Source organism: Magnolia sinica, chromosome 11, assembly GCF_029962835.1.
Source record: "Magnolia sinica isolate HGM2019 chromosome 11, MsV1, whole genome shotgun sequence".
NCBI lineage: Eukaryota > Viridiplantae > Streptophyta > Magnoliopsida > Magnoliales > Magnoliaceae > Magnolia > Magnolia sinica.
Window position 1 is genome coordinate 85,213,203 of NC_080583.1, and position 19,127 is coordinate 85,232,329.

Consider the following 19,127-nt stretch of genomic DNA (forward strand, 5'->3'; position numbering starts at 1 on the left):
ATTATTACTTTTTTACACTGCATTTGCCATTTCACCGGAAAATCAAACAGGCCCTTAGTTTTGGACCTGAGCTGGCAAAATGGATAAATTCACACAAACATGGCGGTGGTGGCAGGCAATTTGCGACCACTTCGCCGAATATTGGAAAGTTTTAACAAGACGTGGATTGCCTGCAAACCAGGAACTTCTTAGGGAAGCTAGGTGGGGCCACCGTGAAAAATCTACTCCGTCCATGCAATTTTATTTTATTTTTTCAGATTGTGCTAAGACAAGGATAAAAAATGAGGATTCAAAAATTAAGTAGGCTGCACAGCAGAGGATTGAACGTACACCGTTGAAAACTTTACGAGGCTACAGAAGTTTTGGATCAGGCTAATTTTGTGTTTTTTCTGTTCATCCCAGTAGGAATGACCTTATGGAGGGTATGGATGGAATATAAACATCACAGTGGGCCCCATAGATTTCAACGGCAGGCATTTACCTACCTACGTTTTCCTGTCGTACGGCCCACTTGAGCTTTGGATTTGCATAATTTTTAAAACCCATGCTCTAACCTGATCTGAAAAAACGGATGGACGGGGTGGATTTCTCACAAACAATACAGTGGGCCACCTAGCTTACCGTCGCAAAAAACTTCCTAAGAAAGGTTCTGGAATTGAAATTCCCAGAAACCGTGTGGTATGGTCAGTTTTGGAGCTTATCCGGCGCCGCTGAGTTGTGTGGAAAGAGAGAGGTGCACACGTGTCTATCCCGCATGCATCCGTCTTTTACTTTGGAGTTGCAACAGGCTTTTCCTCCCATCTTATGTTGAGAGAAGAGGAGAAGAAGAGAAGAAGAGTCGACTGAAACTGCAAACGACTGTAGAGATGCTGACCGGTGAAGTGAAACAGATCCCTAGAATCCATATTCCCAAATTACCCCTCTTTTTTTTTAAAATTATTAATTTCCTAACCCAAATACAATAATACGAGAGAGATAGAGAGATAAGGTCTAAATAAATGACGTCTCCTTGGACGTGTCTCTAACGAGAGGTATCGTCTCGCCACGCCTTGCAAGCGAAGCAAAGCTTAATTATCTTCGAGAGAGACAGATAGACACAGAGATTTCAAGAGAGAGAAAGAAAGATTTGACGAGAGAGGGAGAGAGAGAGCGCGCCAGAGCCTCTCTCTCTCTCTCTGACATGTCTATAACTCTCCATTGTCCTTCTTCTTGAATGCTTTGATCCGCTTTCCACTCTCGGATTTCGCCCTTTCACCTGTCTCGGGGAGTCTCCCTGACTTGCTATGAAGGTTGATCACCACCCATTCAATTGCATTAAACCAATTCCAGGTTTCCATTTCCTTTCCGTAACCAATTCCTCTTTCTCTATTTTTTATTTATTTCATCTGCATCGATCTGCTGCTTCTCTCTCTCTCTCTCTCTCTCTCTCTCTCTCTCTCTCTCTCTCTCTCTATTTTTTTTTTTTTATATGCAGGCGTTCCCTCTCTTAGCCCTTCCAAACCCCCATTGGTTTTACTCACATCTCTAATCAGTGCTTGGACTCTCCATTCTCCCATTAATCATGGCTGCAGATGATAACCGCCATTTCTTCCCACTCACCACTCTACAGATTGGGTAACTAGTCCTGCCCTTTTGTCTTCTTTTTTTAACTTATGTAATTTCTGCCATCACTTGCAGTCCATGCATAATTCTTTTTTTATCCTTTGTTAGCATTCTCTTTATTACTCAATTTCACCATTTCTAATGTTATAAAGATTGATCATGAATCTATGATAATTGAATTTAAAATAAAATTGAGGCCACCTTCTCAACCGAATGAATAGACCTCTTCTCTTAGTATTTCATTGAATTTGATTTTTCTTTTCAAAACGAATTACAAAGTAACAAGGATGAAATAGGGAAGATCTGAGTAGCTGAGTGTGGTAACATGAAAGTAACATTACCAAAATGCGACCAATCTGCCCATAGTTGTTTTTGATCACGCTCTACATATGATACATGAAAAAGTTTCAGTTATGCGACCACAACCCATTTGTCATACCTACATTTTGGACCATTCCTAATTGGCCCATCCAAGATGTGCCCCGTTGTGTCATTGGCGCCTCTGAATGATCTCTCCCTGATTTTTCTCGCTCCATGTGCATTGGACGTGCCATTCCCCTGGCGCCCATAATGGTATCTGGTCGCAGTTTGCATATGAGACATGAAAACTTTTCAAAGCCATGGGCTCTTATCATTTCAATACCAAGTGTTGGTAATTCTCCAAGATGTTTTCTAGCTATAGTGGGGATTTTGTCTTTCCACACCCATCCTTGACTTAGAATAACTTACTGGATTTGTGTGAGTTATGCATTGCATGTCACACGTATTGCCCTAAGGTGGTGCATGATTGGTAGTTTCTTGTCATTTTTAGCCCCACTTTTTCTTTTGTGTGTGTGTGTGTGTGTGTGTGTACCACCAAATTCTGTTTTTAAAACATGATTTTGCAATGGATTGCATATAATTACCATCCTGCAAGTTAAACTGTATAATTTATCATTTCTTGTTCATCTAGTTTTCTCCATATCTTGCCTTTGTTCCGGACTAGCTAGTATCATCGTGTTGATTTATTCACTGGAAATTTACCATCAATGTTGGAACCATAGACGATAATGTGGTTCTACTGTGTGATGTAAAGCTTGTGCATGATAAGTCATTGAAATTCATCTCTCCATTGTAAAGTAAGAGTGATTAACTTATGTTTAACTCTCTCTTTCTTGTTGTATTTGCAGGGATTTACAGTCTTATCTGTCACGTCTTAGCCTGTTTTGTGCCCCTGAGAGCAACAAGTTCTTCATCTTGGTGGACAACCGACCATGGTTGATAGACAGGGATTCACGTTCTGCACACCTCTGGCAATTCATGGTTACTAAGGTAGCAAAGACCACCTTCATTGTCATGTCCTGCTTTTAAGTTGGTAACTACATAATACAACCCATTATCTATGCCTCTTCAGTCCAGGCTGTCACCATTTGCAAACACAAGAGGAAGAAAACGGGAGAAAAAAGATTTCGGAAGAAGGCTTGATCTGAAGAGTAGATCAAGATCCAACTCTAGTAAACCAAAAGAATTCCGAAGATGGTTCTCAGTAATTGATGCTGCATTATATCAAAAGAAAGCCTTGCTGCCAGTGAAGAAATTGAAGGATACTTTGCTCTTGAACAGTGAGTTGCATCGGACACTATATGGTTTCATTGTATTTGAAGCATCGTGGACTGATGTGCGTGGTATCAATTATCTAAATGAGCTTCAGGTATTGTGACTTTTCTTCTTTTTTGGTGGAAACTTCTACTTTTTTTTTTCTTTTTTTTTTTCCATTTTGTTTTAAGCTTTGTTGTATTTTAATAGTTCATTTCGTATTTCTAGACGGATACATCTATGGCAGTGGAGGCTAAGTTTATGAAAAGATGGGAATTCGATAGTATCGAGCAAGCTTCAAGATGTACTTCTTCATGGTTCTCAGGGACATATTATGAGCAGTTGCTCTTGCTAGAGTATCTGGATGAGATCTCAGTTATAGGTATTCTTACTCTTGTGCTCTTGGTATGCATCGTGAAATCCTTTGTGCAACTAATACTGTTTCAAAACTTTTGCAGGAGAGGTGTTTCATGATGCTCAAGAAAATCCTTCAGTTCTTGACCCTGCTTCTGATGGTGAGAGTGCATGTAATGGGGGTGGGTCCCCTGAGGATAAGTCTCCTAATGGTGCTGTTAGAAATTTTAGTTCTGGTCCCACAGGCATGGAGTACAGAACAAGTTTATTACACACTCCACCTCCCCCTTCAGGGCCTTACAAGAGGAGAAAAATAATGAAATGCCTAAGTGAGGGGGTTGAAATTGACGCAGTTTCTAAGGAAGAACATGCTGAAATTTTTAGCTCACCAAGGCATTCAGAGACATCATTGTCTACCCATAGTATTGACAGAGAAAATGCAGCAACAGTATGCGACTCTACCTGTTACAGAGATGTCTTGATTTTATTTAGATTTGATGATCGTGACCTCCCATTTAAACTTAAACAGATAATCATGTCTGATCTGCGGCTACTTACCCTGCTAGAATCTGGGCTTCCGTCCTGGGTTATTTTTCTTCAGTCATATCCGGTATTTTGCCATTTCTATCGTCCTTGGATGTGCCCTCTAGCAAGAGCTTTATACGTGATGATTTCAGTTGTCACTGTTCTCATTGGATTTTATGATTTGTACAAAAATGTCCCAGTTCTGAAAGCAACTGCATCACGCTTGTGTGGGCCCCTTTTTGACTGGATAGAGACTTGGGAGATGATATCAAGGATTAAATACTTGGGGACCATGCTTTTTCTACATAATTTTGAGAAAGCTGTTAAGTGGTTGCTTATGACTACACGTGCTGTCAGGTCATTATTTTCAGTTCTGACTGAGCCAATAGCAGGGCCACTTGCGGAACTTGTTGGGTTCCTTCTACCCTTTTGGCAAATTTCTCTTCAAACAGGAGAGACCTTTGGTTCTGTCATCTGTATTGTCATAGGATCTACGTGCAGTATGGTAGAGAACCTGGTGCAGATGTTACTCTGGCCAATGTGGTTCATTCATTCTCTTATCTGGAGCGTTGGTATGACATTATGATCACTCATATCTTTCTTTCTTTTCTTTTTCTTTTTTGTCATTTGACTTCTGTTTACATGATTCTCATATTTACAGTATTTCTTTTCTTTGTTGTGTCATATGACAGCAATGTTCATTATATACCCGATAATTTGGGCTATCTGGGAAGTACTAACTACTCCTGTCTACCTAGTTCTGGCGTCCGCAAATTTAACGGTTTCCCTTTTCTCCTACGTTTTTTATTTGCTGAGGGACACCTGTTTGTTATTAAGTAGCATGTTCCAGCTTGCATCTTCTTCTGAACCAATAGTTGGCACCTATGAAGTTTCCATGTGGCGTGCACTTTGGAATGACCTTTTCTCACAGGTTTGTAAGTCTTCATACATTTTTATTTCAATGATCAATTGGGGTTTTCTTACCAGAAAAAATCTAACCTTTCTTTCTTGCAGGTTTTCCGTGCAATCCGAAGCATCCTAAATGGTTTTATTGCCTTTTTCACAGCCTGCAACAGGCACCGCCTAAGGTATACCCTGTAGTCGTGCTCATCTAATATGTTTGTCAGTTATATCATTGTTTTCACCTTTCATATGCTTATGTTTGTCTTTCTATTTTAGGATTTATATCTTTCACCTCTTGATGATGAAATTTCCAATTTGAAGATCTCTAGTGCTAGAAATAGCTGAATATATGCCTTTTTTATTCAGCTGAATGAACAGTCCTAAGAAGGCGCCTAAAAGTCCTGGATTCTGGGTGTTTGGGAATTGAAATCCAGGATTTTTAGAAGTGGGGTCATTTGGCACCCCTGAAAATCCTGGATTGCAATTCTAGGGTGGTTCAAAATCTAGGTTTTTCACCCTTCTTCAATTCCAAGGGAGGCCTGGATTTCAATTCTAGGGTGGTTCAAAATCCAAGTTTTTCAAAGACCCCCTGGCTTGCAAAATCCAAGATTTTTGGGGTCATCTTCAATTGTCATAATTACCATCTCCAACTGTCATAACTCACATTTATTCACACCGTTTTCACGTGATGATGAGGAGATGCTGAAAAAATCAAGTGCATACAATCATTATATGGGCTATACCACAGAAAGAAATTGACAACTAAAAAAGAAATATAGAGTTCTGTTTAAGTTCTGAAATTAGTGGGCCTACTTTTGTAGGCCACCAAAAGCTTGGAAATTGGCCAGATACATTCCTAGCATGGTTTGACCAAAAGAAGGTGAATCGTAAATTGGCCATAACTTTTGATCCCGGTATTGTTACGGGACGCACAACCTATCGATCTTTACTATAACGGGCCATCCAAGGTAAACCGACCCACAAAGTGGGTCGCGTTAGTCCATTTCTCTAGAAAACGCGCGCTTTCAGCTCAAAATTGAAAATTTAAGAAAAAATTACTATTTTTAGTAATTCCGATTTTTTCGGTTTTTTTTTTTTTTTTAAAGATAACAAGAGAAATACATTAAAGAAGCAAGAAGGAAAAACAAAAGGCTGTTGAGATAGCAGAACCACTAACAAGATAAAAATAAGAGGTCAAGGCTAGAAAGACCATCAACTAAAACAGACCACTCCACAACCAGACGAAACACCCTCTCCCAAACAGCATAGACCGAAGAACCGTTATTGTTGAAACACCTGTTATTCCTTTCTTCCCAAGTAGACCACCAAATAGCAAGAAGCATCATGCGCCACACCCGAGATTGGGTTTTACCGAACTTAAACCCATGCCAAAATGGCAAGAGCTCAGACGGAGATTGCAGAAGACAAGTAGAAACCTTGAATTTTCTGAACGCGATCGACCATAAATTGGAGATAAACTGGCAATGCATGAGGAGATGTTCGACTGTTTCTTCCGCCTTCATGCAACAAAGACAGACATTAACAATTTGCATGCCTCGCTTCCTTAAATTATCAACAGTAAGGATCCGTTTTCTCCCAACCAACCAGGCGAAGCAGATGAATTTTAGACAGCGGAGTACTTCGAAAGGGATGGAGGCGAGCAAAGAAGAGAGTGGAGAGATCTGACTGAGAAGGACCCAGACTTTTCCAAGAGCCAAATCGGCCTATCCTGATCCACAATATTCAGAATCATTTGATAAAGACGATCGAGGAGGTTCACATATTCGTCAACTTCCCAATCGTGAAGATTACGAGTACAATCAACGGACCATACAATACCGGAAGGATGGAATTCATAACAACGAGCAACAGGGATGGACTTATCAGAACTAAGCCGATAGATATTTGGGAAAAGGGATTTAAGAGGAACGTTGCCCATCCACTTATCGTCCCAGAAATTTATGAGAGTGCCATCGCCAAGCCGAAAACCAATGTTAGCAATGACTTCCTTTCTAGCTCTTAGGATCCCTTTCCAAACAGAGGAGGCTCCATAGGATGTAGATTCCTTTGTCCACCAGTTACCTTGAGATGTGCCGTATTTTCCTATTGATAATAGCGTTCCAGAGGGCATTGTTATCTGAGGCCAATCTCCAAGACCATTTACCAAGAAGCGCCCAATTCATGTATTTCAAATTTCTAATATTAGCGCCTCCCTCCCGAAAATGTTTGCAGACGTGATGCCAGTCCAGGAGATGGAATTTCTTTTGGGAATCTTTACCAAACCAGAGGAAATCGCGACAAAGTCTGTCGATCCGCTGGAGAACTAAGGAAGGGCATCGGAAAAGAGACATGAAATAAATTGGTAAATTGGATAGAGCCGATTTGATAAGTGTTAATCGACCCCCCCATGGAGAGATAATGACATTTCCATCTGGCTAGGAGCTTCTGAAATCTGTTAACCACTCTGTCCCACATAGAATTAGGGGGGGGGGGGGACCAATGCATAGAGGGAGACCGACAAAAGTGGAAGGAAAACGGGCAGCCACACAGCCCATGCGGATAGCGAGAGAGGATAGATCTTCGTCCGAGATGTTAACGCCATAGATTTTGGACTTCAACATGTTGATTTTCATACCAGAAACTGCCTCAAAACAGATAAGCGAATCATGAAGATTGTCGATATATGTGGGGGCCGCTTCCGAGAATATTAATTTGTCATCAGCGAACTGGATGTGAGAAATAGGGGTAGGGATTCTCGGCATAGAAATGCCTTTGAGGATACCAACTTGTTGCCTGCGAGCAAGCATCTGAGAGAGGGCTTCACCTACAAGAAGGAATAAAAGCAGAGAAAGAGGGTCGCCTTGCCTGATGCCTCTCGAACTTTTGACAAAGCCATGTGGGGAACCATTGACTAAAACAGAGAAGTGAGCGGATCCAATGCATGCCTTGATCCATCGACGCCATGTAGTCCCGAAGCCCATGCGCCCCATGAGGTAATGGAGGAAGTCCCAGTCAACGTGGTCATATGCCTTCTCGATATCTAGCTTACAAAAAATGACTTTGGATCCGGATTTGTAACAGGAATGAAGACACTCGTTTGCGATCAGTGCGCAGTCAGTTATCTGTCTACCCCTGATGAATGCATGTTGAGAGTTGGAAATAATCTTTTCAATCACCGAAGATAGACGGAGAGACGTGACTTTTGCCAGGATTTTGTAGGGGCCCCCGATGAGGCTACTTGGCTGGAAATTAGCGAAAGAATTAGCACCAGCTATCTCAGGGATTAACGCAATGAAAGAGGCACCAAGACCTTTCGATAATCTGCCCCTGAGATAAAATTCGTGGAAAAAATCCATCATATCATGACGGAGAAGATCCCAAAAGGATTGAAAGAACGCCATGGGGAAGCCATCAGGACCTGGGGATTTATCACCACCCATGGAGCGCAAAGCCAATTTCACCTCTTTTTCAGAAAAAGGACCTTCAAGAATAACAACATCATGATCATCGAGAGATTTTAAGTCAAGGCCATCGAGGTTGGGCCTATTCCAGCAATCAGCAGATAGGAGGTCCTTAAAATGTTTGACCACGTGATCCGAGATTTCCTTTCTGTCATCAGATTGGACACCATCGATAGAGATGGAGAGAATGGCGTTAGCACGGGATCGCGCATATTCTTAATGGTGTGAAAAAACTATGTTTCTATCGCCTTGAGAGATCCATCTAGCCCTGGATTTGATTTTCCAAGAAATTTCTTCTTCGAGAGCTTTATTAGAAATGGACCGAATGATTTGAATATGTCTGTTTAAGATTTCAGCCGTTAAAGGGCCACCCTCTACGTCAGAATCAATGCTCTGTAATTCCTGGAGAAGAACTTCCATTTCAGCCTCGCGATTTCACATTTCTACCTCTCTCCATGCCTTAATCTTGTCTTTCAACATCCTGAGTTTGCATAATAACTTATGCCCTGCAAATCCGTCTCAATGGTAGGAAGCCCACCACTATTCGACCTTTTGGTGAAAACCCGAGATAAGTGACCACGACAAATTGAACTTAAATGGCTTCGGACCCCAATTGAGGTCTTCCAACAACAGCATGATGGGGCAAAGATCAGAGGTGGTTCTCGGGAGGGCCCGTTGGAGCGCAGAGGGGAAGGCCTCCAGCCAGGCAGGGGAGACGAGGAACCTATCCAGCCTAGATTGGATCTGGTTTCTGCGTCCGTTAGTCCAGGTGAAAGAAGATCCCACGAGCGGTAGGTTGATCAGCTCCTGGGCTTGAATCCAGTCAGAAAAAGAGATCATCGCGGGGATGGGTCGTCTTCTGCGAGAATGTTCCTCGGTGAAACGCACAACATTGAAATCACCTACCAAACAGCAAGGACCAGAGAAAGCTTGTCTAGCGGCAGACAATTCATCCCAAAAAGCAGGTCTGAGGGAGTCATCGTTAGGGCCATAAATCACCGAAATGAGACCGAAGAATTTAGAGGACTTATCTTGTATAACAATAGAGGTCGAGAAGATTCCTTTGGCAACTGACAGGACTTCTCATCTGGAAGATTTCCAAGCTATAAGGATGCCACCCGAGGAACCCGAAGCATCCAAAGCTACCCACCGAGCATCCTTAGCGCGCCACAACGTGGCCAAGAGAGAATCGCTGAACGAAGGGATCTTTGTTTCCTGAAGGCAAATAACGTCCAGGTCATTCCTGCTAATGGACTCCTTAATGAGGCTCCTTTTTTGTCTGGAGCCCAACCCTCTCACATTCCAAGAGATGATTTTCATTGGAGAACAGAACTACCCCGACTACCCTTACGACTGTGCCTGGATGAAGGGGCGGCAAGCAGACCCAGACTGTCTAACAAACTTTGGAGTTCTCTGTTTCCTATGGATTTGTGTGTCTGTTTGGACGAAGAAGAAGGAGATGCCAAGGGTCTGCTTCTGTTTTGAATGTAGAGGAAGAAAGCAATATAGTCTTCATCACGATCTCCGAAGCGTAACCCAAGGGACTGGCCCACACGGCCAACTGCGTCCCTGATCCATTTCTTACTCTACAGAGAGTCAAATAAATCGTCCTGCGAAGAGATGGCAACATCACTAATCTGCTGCTGAATCGGATAGTCGGCACACATTTGAATAGGTTCTGCGGTAATGATATCGCGGGATCAGGGTCGTGAAACAGGGTGATGGGGCCCAGATCCGCCCAGTCACGAGACTGGGGGGAGGAAGTGCCAGGAGAATTCGGGAGGGAAGACAAAGCTTGAGAATCAGAGGGGTGACTGACAGAGATGTCATCCCTCGAGGGGTTGGCACTGGAATGAGGCAGGGAAGACTTGGAGGGAGAAGGGTCGGGAGAGGAAGTTGCAGATATGAGGGAGTTGAAAGGCCAGGAAGGACTCGAGTCCCTAGGCCCGAAATCAGAAAGGGATAGAAGATAGGGGGGACCCGACACGTGTGGGAGATTTGGTTTGGATGAGAGGCAAGATGCATCGACGTGGCGAAACCTGGGCGAAAGCGCGAGAGAGTCAGGACGAAGGTCAAGGCATTTCGTCGAGGCAAACACGTTAGGGACAGGTGGCCGCCTTTGAATAGCCGTAGAGTCCGAGGCAGCAGGGTCAGCAGATGAAATTAAAGGGGCATTAAATGGGGTTGGGCGACGTGGCGCCTTCTACGAAGAAATCGACTGCTGCTTTCTGGCGGAGGCGGCTGCAGTAGCAGGGAGATTGGACCCCAGAGCGTCCGAAAACTTGCCACGAGCGCACCCCGTTCTCGGGATATCAACCTGTGAAATCATTACCGCAGACGAAGCAACGATCGGTGGACCGCGGGAGCATGAGTGAGGTGCAACTTCACTACGCATCTCGCCGGAGTTAGGGCCCTGGGAAGAAGGCCCTGCTTCTTTGGCTATCCACACGTCACCCCAACGCGGGTAAGCCATATCAGGTCGTTCTCGTTGAACTGGGAGGAGAATTTCGCGATTGTCAATGTTGACCTTCAACTCATGAGGAAGAGGGAGGCCTTTCCGCCTACGAACACGAACTCTAATAATACCCACTTCCTACCCTAACTTTGTCTTTGGATCCAATTCCAACAAAGAACCAAAGCATGAAGCAACAGAGATAAAGAACTCATCATACCAGCATTCAAGGGGGATGGGCCATATGAGGATCTAAATATTCTCCATTCCAAACATAGAGTAGTCCCCCCAAGGCAAGACGTGAGAGACTGGTCTGCCCGGGTGAAGTTGACCCGCCATTATAAGCATTTCGTAGTTAATTCCTGGACAAACCCTTACCCATAAGTCATTGTATCCAATCGGTTTAATGGTGTAGTTTGTTGGGCGGAAGCCAGTGCAGTCCTTAATCCATTCCTTAACTTGTGGGATTGACGTACCTTCGTTTGTGATAATCACCACTGTCCCTTGTAAATCGGCTCCGGCACGGTCGAATCTGGCCTGACAGAGGGAGAAACCGTCATGGATGATAAAGGGCTTTTCAGAGATAGGCGGTTAGATATTGTCCCTCTCCAGTGTTGACTTCCAAACAAGAAGATCTAATGCAGGAGAGGGGTTTAGGACGGCGTCTCTGAAAGAGCGACCTGTAGTACAAGGAGCGGCAGTGTAATCAAGAAGAGGCTTGGGGTTGGCTTTAGGAGAAGGAGAAATTGGGATAACACCCCCTCTCTCGTGGGCAATGAACTTCGGCCCAAATCTAGCACGTTGAACGAGCATCGGAACACCACCATACTTCTGGCCATGTAGCATCTCCACTGCTCTGGCGAGTTCTCTTTTAGAAGCCATTCTAACCAGGGCAAAACCCCTGTACTCCCCTGTGGATTTATCCCTAGGCATCACCACATCCATGACCGCACCAGCACGGCCGAACACCCTTTCTATATTGAGAGGAAACCAGCCCTTTGGGTAACCTTTCACAAAGAGAGTAGGGAAACGGGACCTTTTCCCATAGGATAAGGATGGAAGAGGATTACGTTTACGAGATCGAACTTGCGTCCAAACATGTGAATCCAGATTCGCACTGTCTTCCTCACCACCGTTGTAGTCATTTCCAGACAACGTGGCTGTTTGGTCTCTAGTACTTTCTTTAGACAACGTCTCGCGTCCCTTTGAGGTCGTCGAAATCATCTTCCTCGTCTCACCTGCGTAATTTTTTCTTACGTAATTTTTTCTTATTTTTAGATTTTTTTGATTTTCTTCTTTTTTAGAAATAACTTATAATCATGCTAGGACTCTTCTAGCAAAAGTTTATTTGGAATTTTTATTTTTAGAAATTAGGTTTTAGAAGAGTTTTACTAGAATTAGGATTTTTATTAAAGTTAAAATTTTGCCACTTTTGGTAATTACGATTTTTTATTTTTATTTTAATCAATGGTGTAACGGGAACACATACATATTAGACAATTATCAATCAATTCATTTCGAATTTATTAGAATTTATTTCTATTTTCTATCTCTCCTTGTGGATTCGAGGAATCTCTGTGAGGAGTCCAGAGAAGCTCCATGGATTTGGAGTAATTATCCCCTTGAGGAAGACGGTGATCGACCTCATCACGTCCATCCCTGCATCACTTCCTGGGGTATCTTGCAGAAAATCATCCAATTTTATACTCTGAAACTGTTATCTTGTCAGAGAATCACCACCAAAAAGTCATAAAGGTGAAGTTCAACCAAGCAAATGATGCCATCAACCAATAACCTCAAAAGGAGGAACCAGACATGCAAAGCCAGAAACTAACCATTTGAGAGTAAACAATCATGATTACTAGTCCTTGTCAATGGCTATGTTGTGTCAATTTTCTTTTAATTACATTCTTATCGGTGAACAGCTTATGTAATGTTTATTTTGTGCTCTAGTAGAGTCTGCCTAACCCAGCTTATGTACCCAAAAAAGAAAATGCCTATTGAATACCATTTACCTTGTGGTACCAGGGATTTTTCATTTTGCAACTGTATATAGGAGATGTTAAGCCTTTCCCTATAAATGAATCAAACTCATTTATTTCTGGGTCATCTTCTTTCAATCTATAACATTTCTTCAAGTTTATTGGTGCAGATCCCCAGTAACTGTTTATTGTTAGGTCAGTTATCTTACTACAGATAATCCAGTGGATGCACCTGGGCGTATTGAGAGAAACAACCTATAAAATAACAAAAGAAAAATATAAACTGAGAAAATATTGAGAAGATCTATCTACAGTCATTGGATTGGATTATAACTTGGATGAATATTTTGGAACCCATATCGACCCCTCTGTTTTTGTCTCTTTTCTTCTTTCTTTTCTTTTTCCAAACTTCTTAAAGAAAAAACAAAAGGAAAGGCCTTTCTTGTTTTCATACTGAAAAGCCAAGTTTTCTCCATCTCCTTTCTGATCTCTCTATGCCATTTATCTCATCTTACGTACAGGAGGAGCCTTTTTTTTCTCGCAGAATCTTTCATACTAATTAATGCTTTTGTCAAATCTCTCAAACCGCAAGCCTTTTCCATGTTCGTTACTGTTATCAACAACTCACTTGCATCACATATGCAAGTGTTCTGTGAACAATCTAAGACGCCTGACCCATTTGATTACCTTTGCCCTCCTATTCCATGATATTGGAAAAATGGCAGTTTATTGTATCTTAGGAACCGCTTCAACTGATAATACTGATGACATGAGAACACCTGGCTTTAGGTACTAGGTATTATGGGTTCTCTGACTCCCAATCAGGTTGCCTTCCTGGGTCTCATCGGTGTTGTCTGTAGGCAATGATGTGCCTAAATTTATGCCAACTATAAAGGCAAACTATATCTATAAGGGTATATTTTTCTTCTCATTCTCAAAAGCTAGGGGAGTGGTCTGTCTGCTAGAACCGGCAGTAGTAGGATCTTCTTGTTGGAAGTCCAGGTTACGTTCAAACAGGTCTTAAGTGTCTTGCACTTGACTTGCTGCAACAATTCAAAAAAGAAAAGAAAGACCAAAAGGGGTGATCCAATGAGGGTGGGACTGCAACCTGTGGGCATAATGCACGCTGGAATGTAGGAGATCAAGGTCTCATGGGTCATGAACCACTATGCTAGTAGTTTGATTGACTTGTTTTTGTTTTGTTTGTGGACAAACGATTTTTGGTCAGGATAGAAGCACAGTTGGCAGTTTGTGAGCTTCAGCTAGATGTTGGAGCCAATCAGTCATCTTTGGTGGCATCGACATTGATTTGGTAAGGGCAAAAAGTGGGCCATGCGCCTTTGTCTTGCACGGACGCTACCAGATGTGGACAATGACAGGAGGGTGGGAAGCGAAATAATGGTGACTACAAAGTAATTGTCAGCTTAGGGGATTATTGCGATTGCAGGGAGAGGGGAGTTCGTAAGATCAGTCCTCAGATATCAAAGGGGGATTCTCAGGTTGACGGACAGTTGATTGGTGAAGATGAGGTTGTTTCGAAATCAAATCCTCACCCTTCCCACCCAGAAGGATCTGGTTACTATTAGCGATGTATGTTTCACAATGCCTGGCTGAATACTCCTTCGACTGGGCCTATGGGGAGAAACACAGAATCGTTCAAGCACTGGCTCTCAAAACCTCACCCTTCCCACCCAGAAGGATCTGGTTACTATTGGCAAGGTATGTTTCACAACGCCTGACTGAATACTCCTTCGACTGGGCGTATGGGGAGAAACACAGAATCGTCCAAGCGTTGGCTCAAAGCTGTGATGGGTCATGTCAGAAGAACGGTAGGAATTTCCTTTGAGGACTGTGAGGAAGATTTTGTTGGCCTGTTCAAACTGGTAGAGGAGAGTAAAGCTCAAAAGCTAGTTTGGGTCACATCTCCAATACAGATCATGAAAACTCTGAAAGGAAGACATGAATTAGTAGTAGGGTTGAAATCATTCGTGAACTAAGAGGAAAGGGCGGTGTGCCAAGAGGCATAAAAGGGGATGGGTATCAGTTTGTGTGCATCATGAAGCTGATTTCTTACAATATTAGGGGGTTGGGTTGCCCCAAGAAAAGAACCCAAATCAAGCAATTTAGCTAGTGTCAAAATTGCATCCAATCTTTATTCCTTGTCATCATATCACTCTCCTAGCTATTTGGCATCGTCAGCTTTATGAATCATTTCGTCAACAATCCTATCAAGGCGCCATCCTTGGTAAGTGAACACAGGACCTTATCATTTCTCATTGCTTTGATCCAAGTTCTTTTAGCTCTTCCTCTCATCCTCGTTTCCAGCCCTTCAACCCTCCTTGCTGGAGCTACCTCCAGTCTTGTTGCATATGACTGGACCATCTCAATCTATTCTCCATCATATTGTCTTCTATTGGTTCTGCTCTGTCAGCTGCTTCTGTCGACTTCATTTTAATTCAATTTTTATTTCCACATCCAATTTAACATCCTCATCTTAGGCCCAGGCCTGCAACCATTAATGCATGCTGGGCTTGGTGGGAGTTCTTAGGCCCAGCCTGGTCATGCGTTTAGGTTTAGGTTCACAGGCAGGTATGACAGATCCCTACCTGGTCCAAGCCCAGTCAGTTGAGAACCATATTTATTCACTTCAATTTTGAAATACTCGAGGGGATGACGTGAGGGACTCATTGTAGGGATTTGTAAAATCCATCGATTTAAATGTCCCATATTTGTTTTTCATTGGGTATTTGCTTGGATCTCAAATCCATACCCCATCAGTCCATGGATGGGGTTTAAAGCCAAATCCTCCCCACTCACCCCCTGTCAAATCCACAAAATGGGGGGCTCTCAAATAAAAGGTATGCCCTGCAATAAATGCTCCCAAAATCCATGGGGATTTGTAGCTTGATTACCAAATAGGGAACTTTGGGATTTATCAAATCAAAATCCAATGAAATTCGTGGATTTACGAAATCCATGTTCTTATTTCCCTGATCCTAAATAGGACCTAAAACTGCACTCAGACTTAAGAATTAATTCAGATAAAAGCGTCAGCTCTTATGTGCTTAGTTTAATAAGCAAGCTAAATGAATAATATGTGGTAAGGGTTGCCTCTGAATAATTTAATGATGGAACCTTAACGTTCATAGCCTGAGTTAATGTTTTAGTTCAATGAAGCCGAATATTGATAAGTTCACCACAAAAAATCAATATCATGTGCTCAGTGTCATGCAACTTGAAAATCAGTTGTCAATGAATTACAATTCACAGTCAACTAGTTGTCAAGTCTTGTAATGAAATAAGAAAACAAAACAGTAAAACAGTGACACCATAGATCATTACACCTGGAGATTTGAGCATTAGATTTTGAACAAGCAGGATGTTGGTTGATCTGGACCAAGAATAATGAGAGATGTTTTGGTAATCGCTAGTGGCCTCTAGATGAGATGTTCAGAAAGGCCCCTCAAGTGATTTTGAGGCATATCTCATGCCTCTTTTGATTCTTTTTGTCTTCTGTTGCTTGCTCTTAGTGTGGATTCTTAGCCTGTGACCCTATGGCTCAGTGGTAGACTCACTAGAATTTCAACACGAGGTCATGGGTTTGAGCACCCATTGTAGTGTGAGTGGAAAAAAAAAAGTGTGGATTCTTCATCTATGTTTGCTTGTAGTAAAATCTGTGTTACCTTTACGAAAAAAAAAAAAAAATCACGTTAAACTCTAATCCTTTCATGTGCTCCACCCAAGTTTCTCAAATCGTTGAGAGTTTTTCTTTTACTGTTCATTTAATTGTGCCTTTCTGCATTTATGTCAGTCTCGTAGATTGGAATGGCAGAACAGGATTCGTGTGGCCCACCCCAATTAGTTAGTAAAAGGCTTAGATGATGATGATGATAATAGTGATATGATTGTTTGACATCTTTTGGATTATTTATTCCAATTTTTACATTGCTGACCAATGGTTTTTTCATATGTTGCTCTGCAGTATATACAATCATATGCAGGAGCTCTTTCTGCGCATATATTGCCTGGCCTACCCTTCACGTTCTGTTGATTCTAGTAATGCTAGAAGGAAGCATGGATCTCAAAATCCAGTGAGTAATTTGTGAATGTATATACATACATATGTTTATACTATTATATAATGAGAAATACTTGGGTTGCCTTTTTCCAAAAAAGAAAAAAGAAAAGAAAAAATCTTCAATATTAAAATTTTAAGATAATATAACCATGAGAGGAGCGCTTCTAGAGACATCTTAACTAATAGACGACAACTCATCCTGCTCTCCCACGTATACCACCCACCCATCACCACCACCACAACACACACAAATACATGTCTCTTACTGGTTTGGCACATGCATGCTGGATCCAAGTCATTGATCAGGTAGGACTGTTTGTGAACATAGCCTGACCAAAAAAATCGGGTTGTTCAATGTGAGTGTGGTTTGTGTTTCCCCATTCTTACTCTTCACATGCATGGCACGTGCTATTCACTGGTAAATATTAGTCATAGTTTTGGTACATGTGCATGAGTTCTCCTTGTCATTTATGTGCATAGAGCTGGGCATCGAGTCGAGTCAGACCGAGTTAGGGCTGACCTGACTCAGCCCGGTTTTGAAATAGACCTGACCTGAACTCGACCCGACTCGTTACCGAGTCCAGCATCCCTAACCCGATCCGAGTCCGGGTCTGGCCTAGACTAATCTGGACCAAGTCCGACCCGATCACAGGTACCGAGTCGGGTCAGGTGCAGCAGGTATCCGCAGGCTGAAATCACAATTGTAGCCTCTCCATCAGCTACACAGAATCTCAGATCTGAAACGTCAAATCTGGGGTTTTTTTTTTTTAATATATATGTATGAGTCAGGTTTCGGATCGAGTCAAGTCAGTACCGAGTTGGATTTTGGGTCAGGTTGAGTTGAGTTACTGGGTGACCCGAACTCGACTTGGTTTGAGTTCGGATTGGACGAAGTCTGCTCGGTTTGGATTGACTCACCCACTTGGTTCGGATCGAGTCAGGTCTGAACAAGTCTGCCGAGTCGAGTCATCCCGTACCCAGCTCTATATGTGCGTGCAGTCATAGTTTGGGAAAATGTGTGAATGCAAAGGCTATCTGTTTCCACATATGGCTACAGTTTTCGACTGGTATTTTCTATGTTGTACAAAAGATCATGTCTAAGGATGGCTTGGGCCTTGGAGCCATCGTCCTACAAAAATGGGACTTCGTATTTGAGGATGGTTGCTTCAAATGATGAACATTGTACATCCATTTTCTTCATTCCTGGTGCATCATTGTATCTTTTATCATAGTTTTAGGGGGTGTTTGGATCTTAAGTTACTTAAGATAAACTGCTTATGCCTCCAGTAGCTTATCTTGGTTTCTACTTATTAAATTGAAGTGATTAAGTAACTTTAAGTTTTTTTTTAAAAAAAAGTTACTTATAATTGATCTTAAACCAAACTTATCTCAAATAAGTTATCTACTGCATAAGTAGAAAAAGTTCCTTATTTGATGGTATCCAAACGGGCCCTTAATATCCAACGTTACTGAATCACATCGCTGAGACATTGAACAAATCTGGCTCTTATTATGGGTATTAGTTGCATTTTATTTCTGTAATAAATGACTGTGGGTTTCTATCATCTCATATCTTAGCCGCATTCACATATTTCAGAAAATTGCAAAGGGACACGCATTTGTTTCTTTTGTGAAAAATTGCAAACTGCTGGTGTCTATGCCTGAGTCTTGCCTTAGAGATATCCTAATAAATGGCTGATAATTTTGCTCATGGCTTTTTCTTTCTTAATCATGACAGTTGGAGGGAGGAACCAGTTTCAAAGCAAGTACGTCACCTACCTACTTGCACCTATACGGCTGTATCACTGCATTTTTGTTCTTTGCCAACATTCCTTTTTTGTTATTTGCCAACATTTTCAGGTCCCCACTGGCAAAAGCAACTAAAAGTCATCAAGAGAGGAAATCAGCACAAAGAGGTTAAAAGTTGAATGTTGACCTCTCACAGCAGCCTGACATTCTTTGATTTAAAAAAAAAAAAAAAACTTTTCTTTCCATAGATTTTGAGCATTTTGTTTTCTACCACATATTTATACCTTTTCATCTTTTGCATATCCTTTCGCTTAATCGCCCAGCTGTAAATATTTTGTATGCTATCATATATAAATTATGTTTATTTCCAGTGCTTGTGTCAGTTGTGGTTTACCAGCCCATGGAAATGGGATGAATCCACTCCAAAATAAACTGGGATATAAATG

General features: G+C 42.0%; 1 protein-coding gene across 2 annotated transcripts; it reads left to right on the plus strand.

Moving 5' to 3' along the window:
• The first annotated feature begins 801 nt into the window (after positions 1–801).
• On the plus strand, positions 802–19,051 carry LOC131219607 (uncharacterized). Of its 2 annotated transcripts, none has more exons than XR_009158256.1 (11): positions 802–1,329; positions 1,475–1,614; positions 2,772–2,913; positions 2,996–3,292; positions 3,406–3,559; positions 3,636–4,628; positions 4,749–4,987; positions 5,071–5,144; positions 14,083–15,099; positions 16,837–16,945; positions 18,671–18,700. XR_009158256.1 is itself a non-coding variant. In XM_058214848.1 (11 exons), exons 2-11 carry the CDS (start codon positions 1,562–1,564, stop codon positions 18,858–18,860), a joined length of 2,157 nt encoding a protein of 718 aa, XP_058070831.1. In that variant the 5' UTR covers positions 804–1,329; positions 1,475–1,561; the 3' UTR covers positions 18,861–19,051. The 2 variants fall into 2 exon arrangements, 1 of the variants encoding a protein (XP_058070831.1); XM_058214848.1 differs by lacking the exon at positions 14,083–15,099 and adding an exon at positions 18,793–19,051 and having other exon boundaries at positions 804–1,329; positions 18,671–18,698.
• Positions 19,052–19,127: the final 76 nt, after the last annotated feature.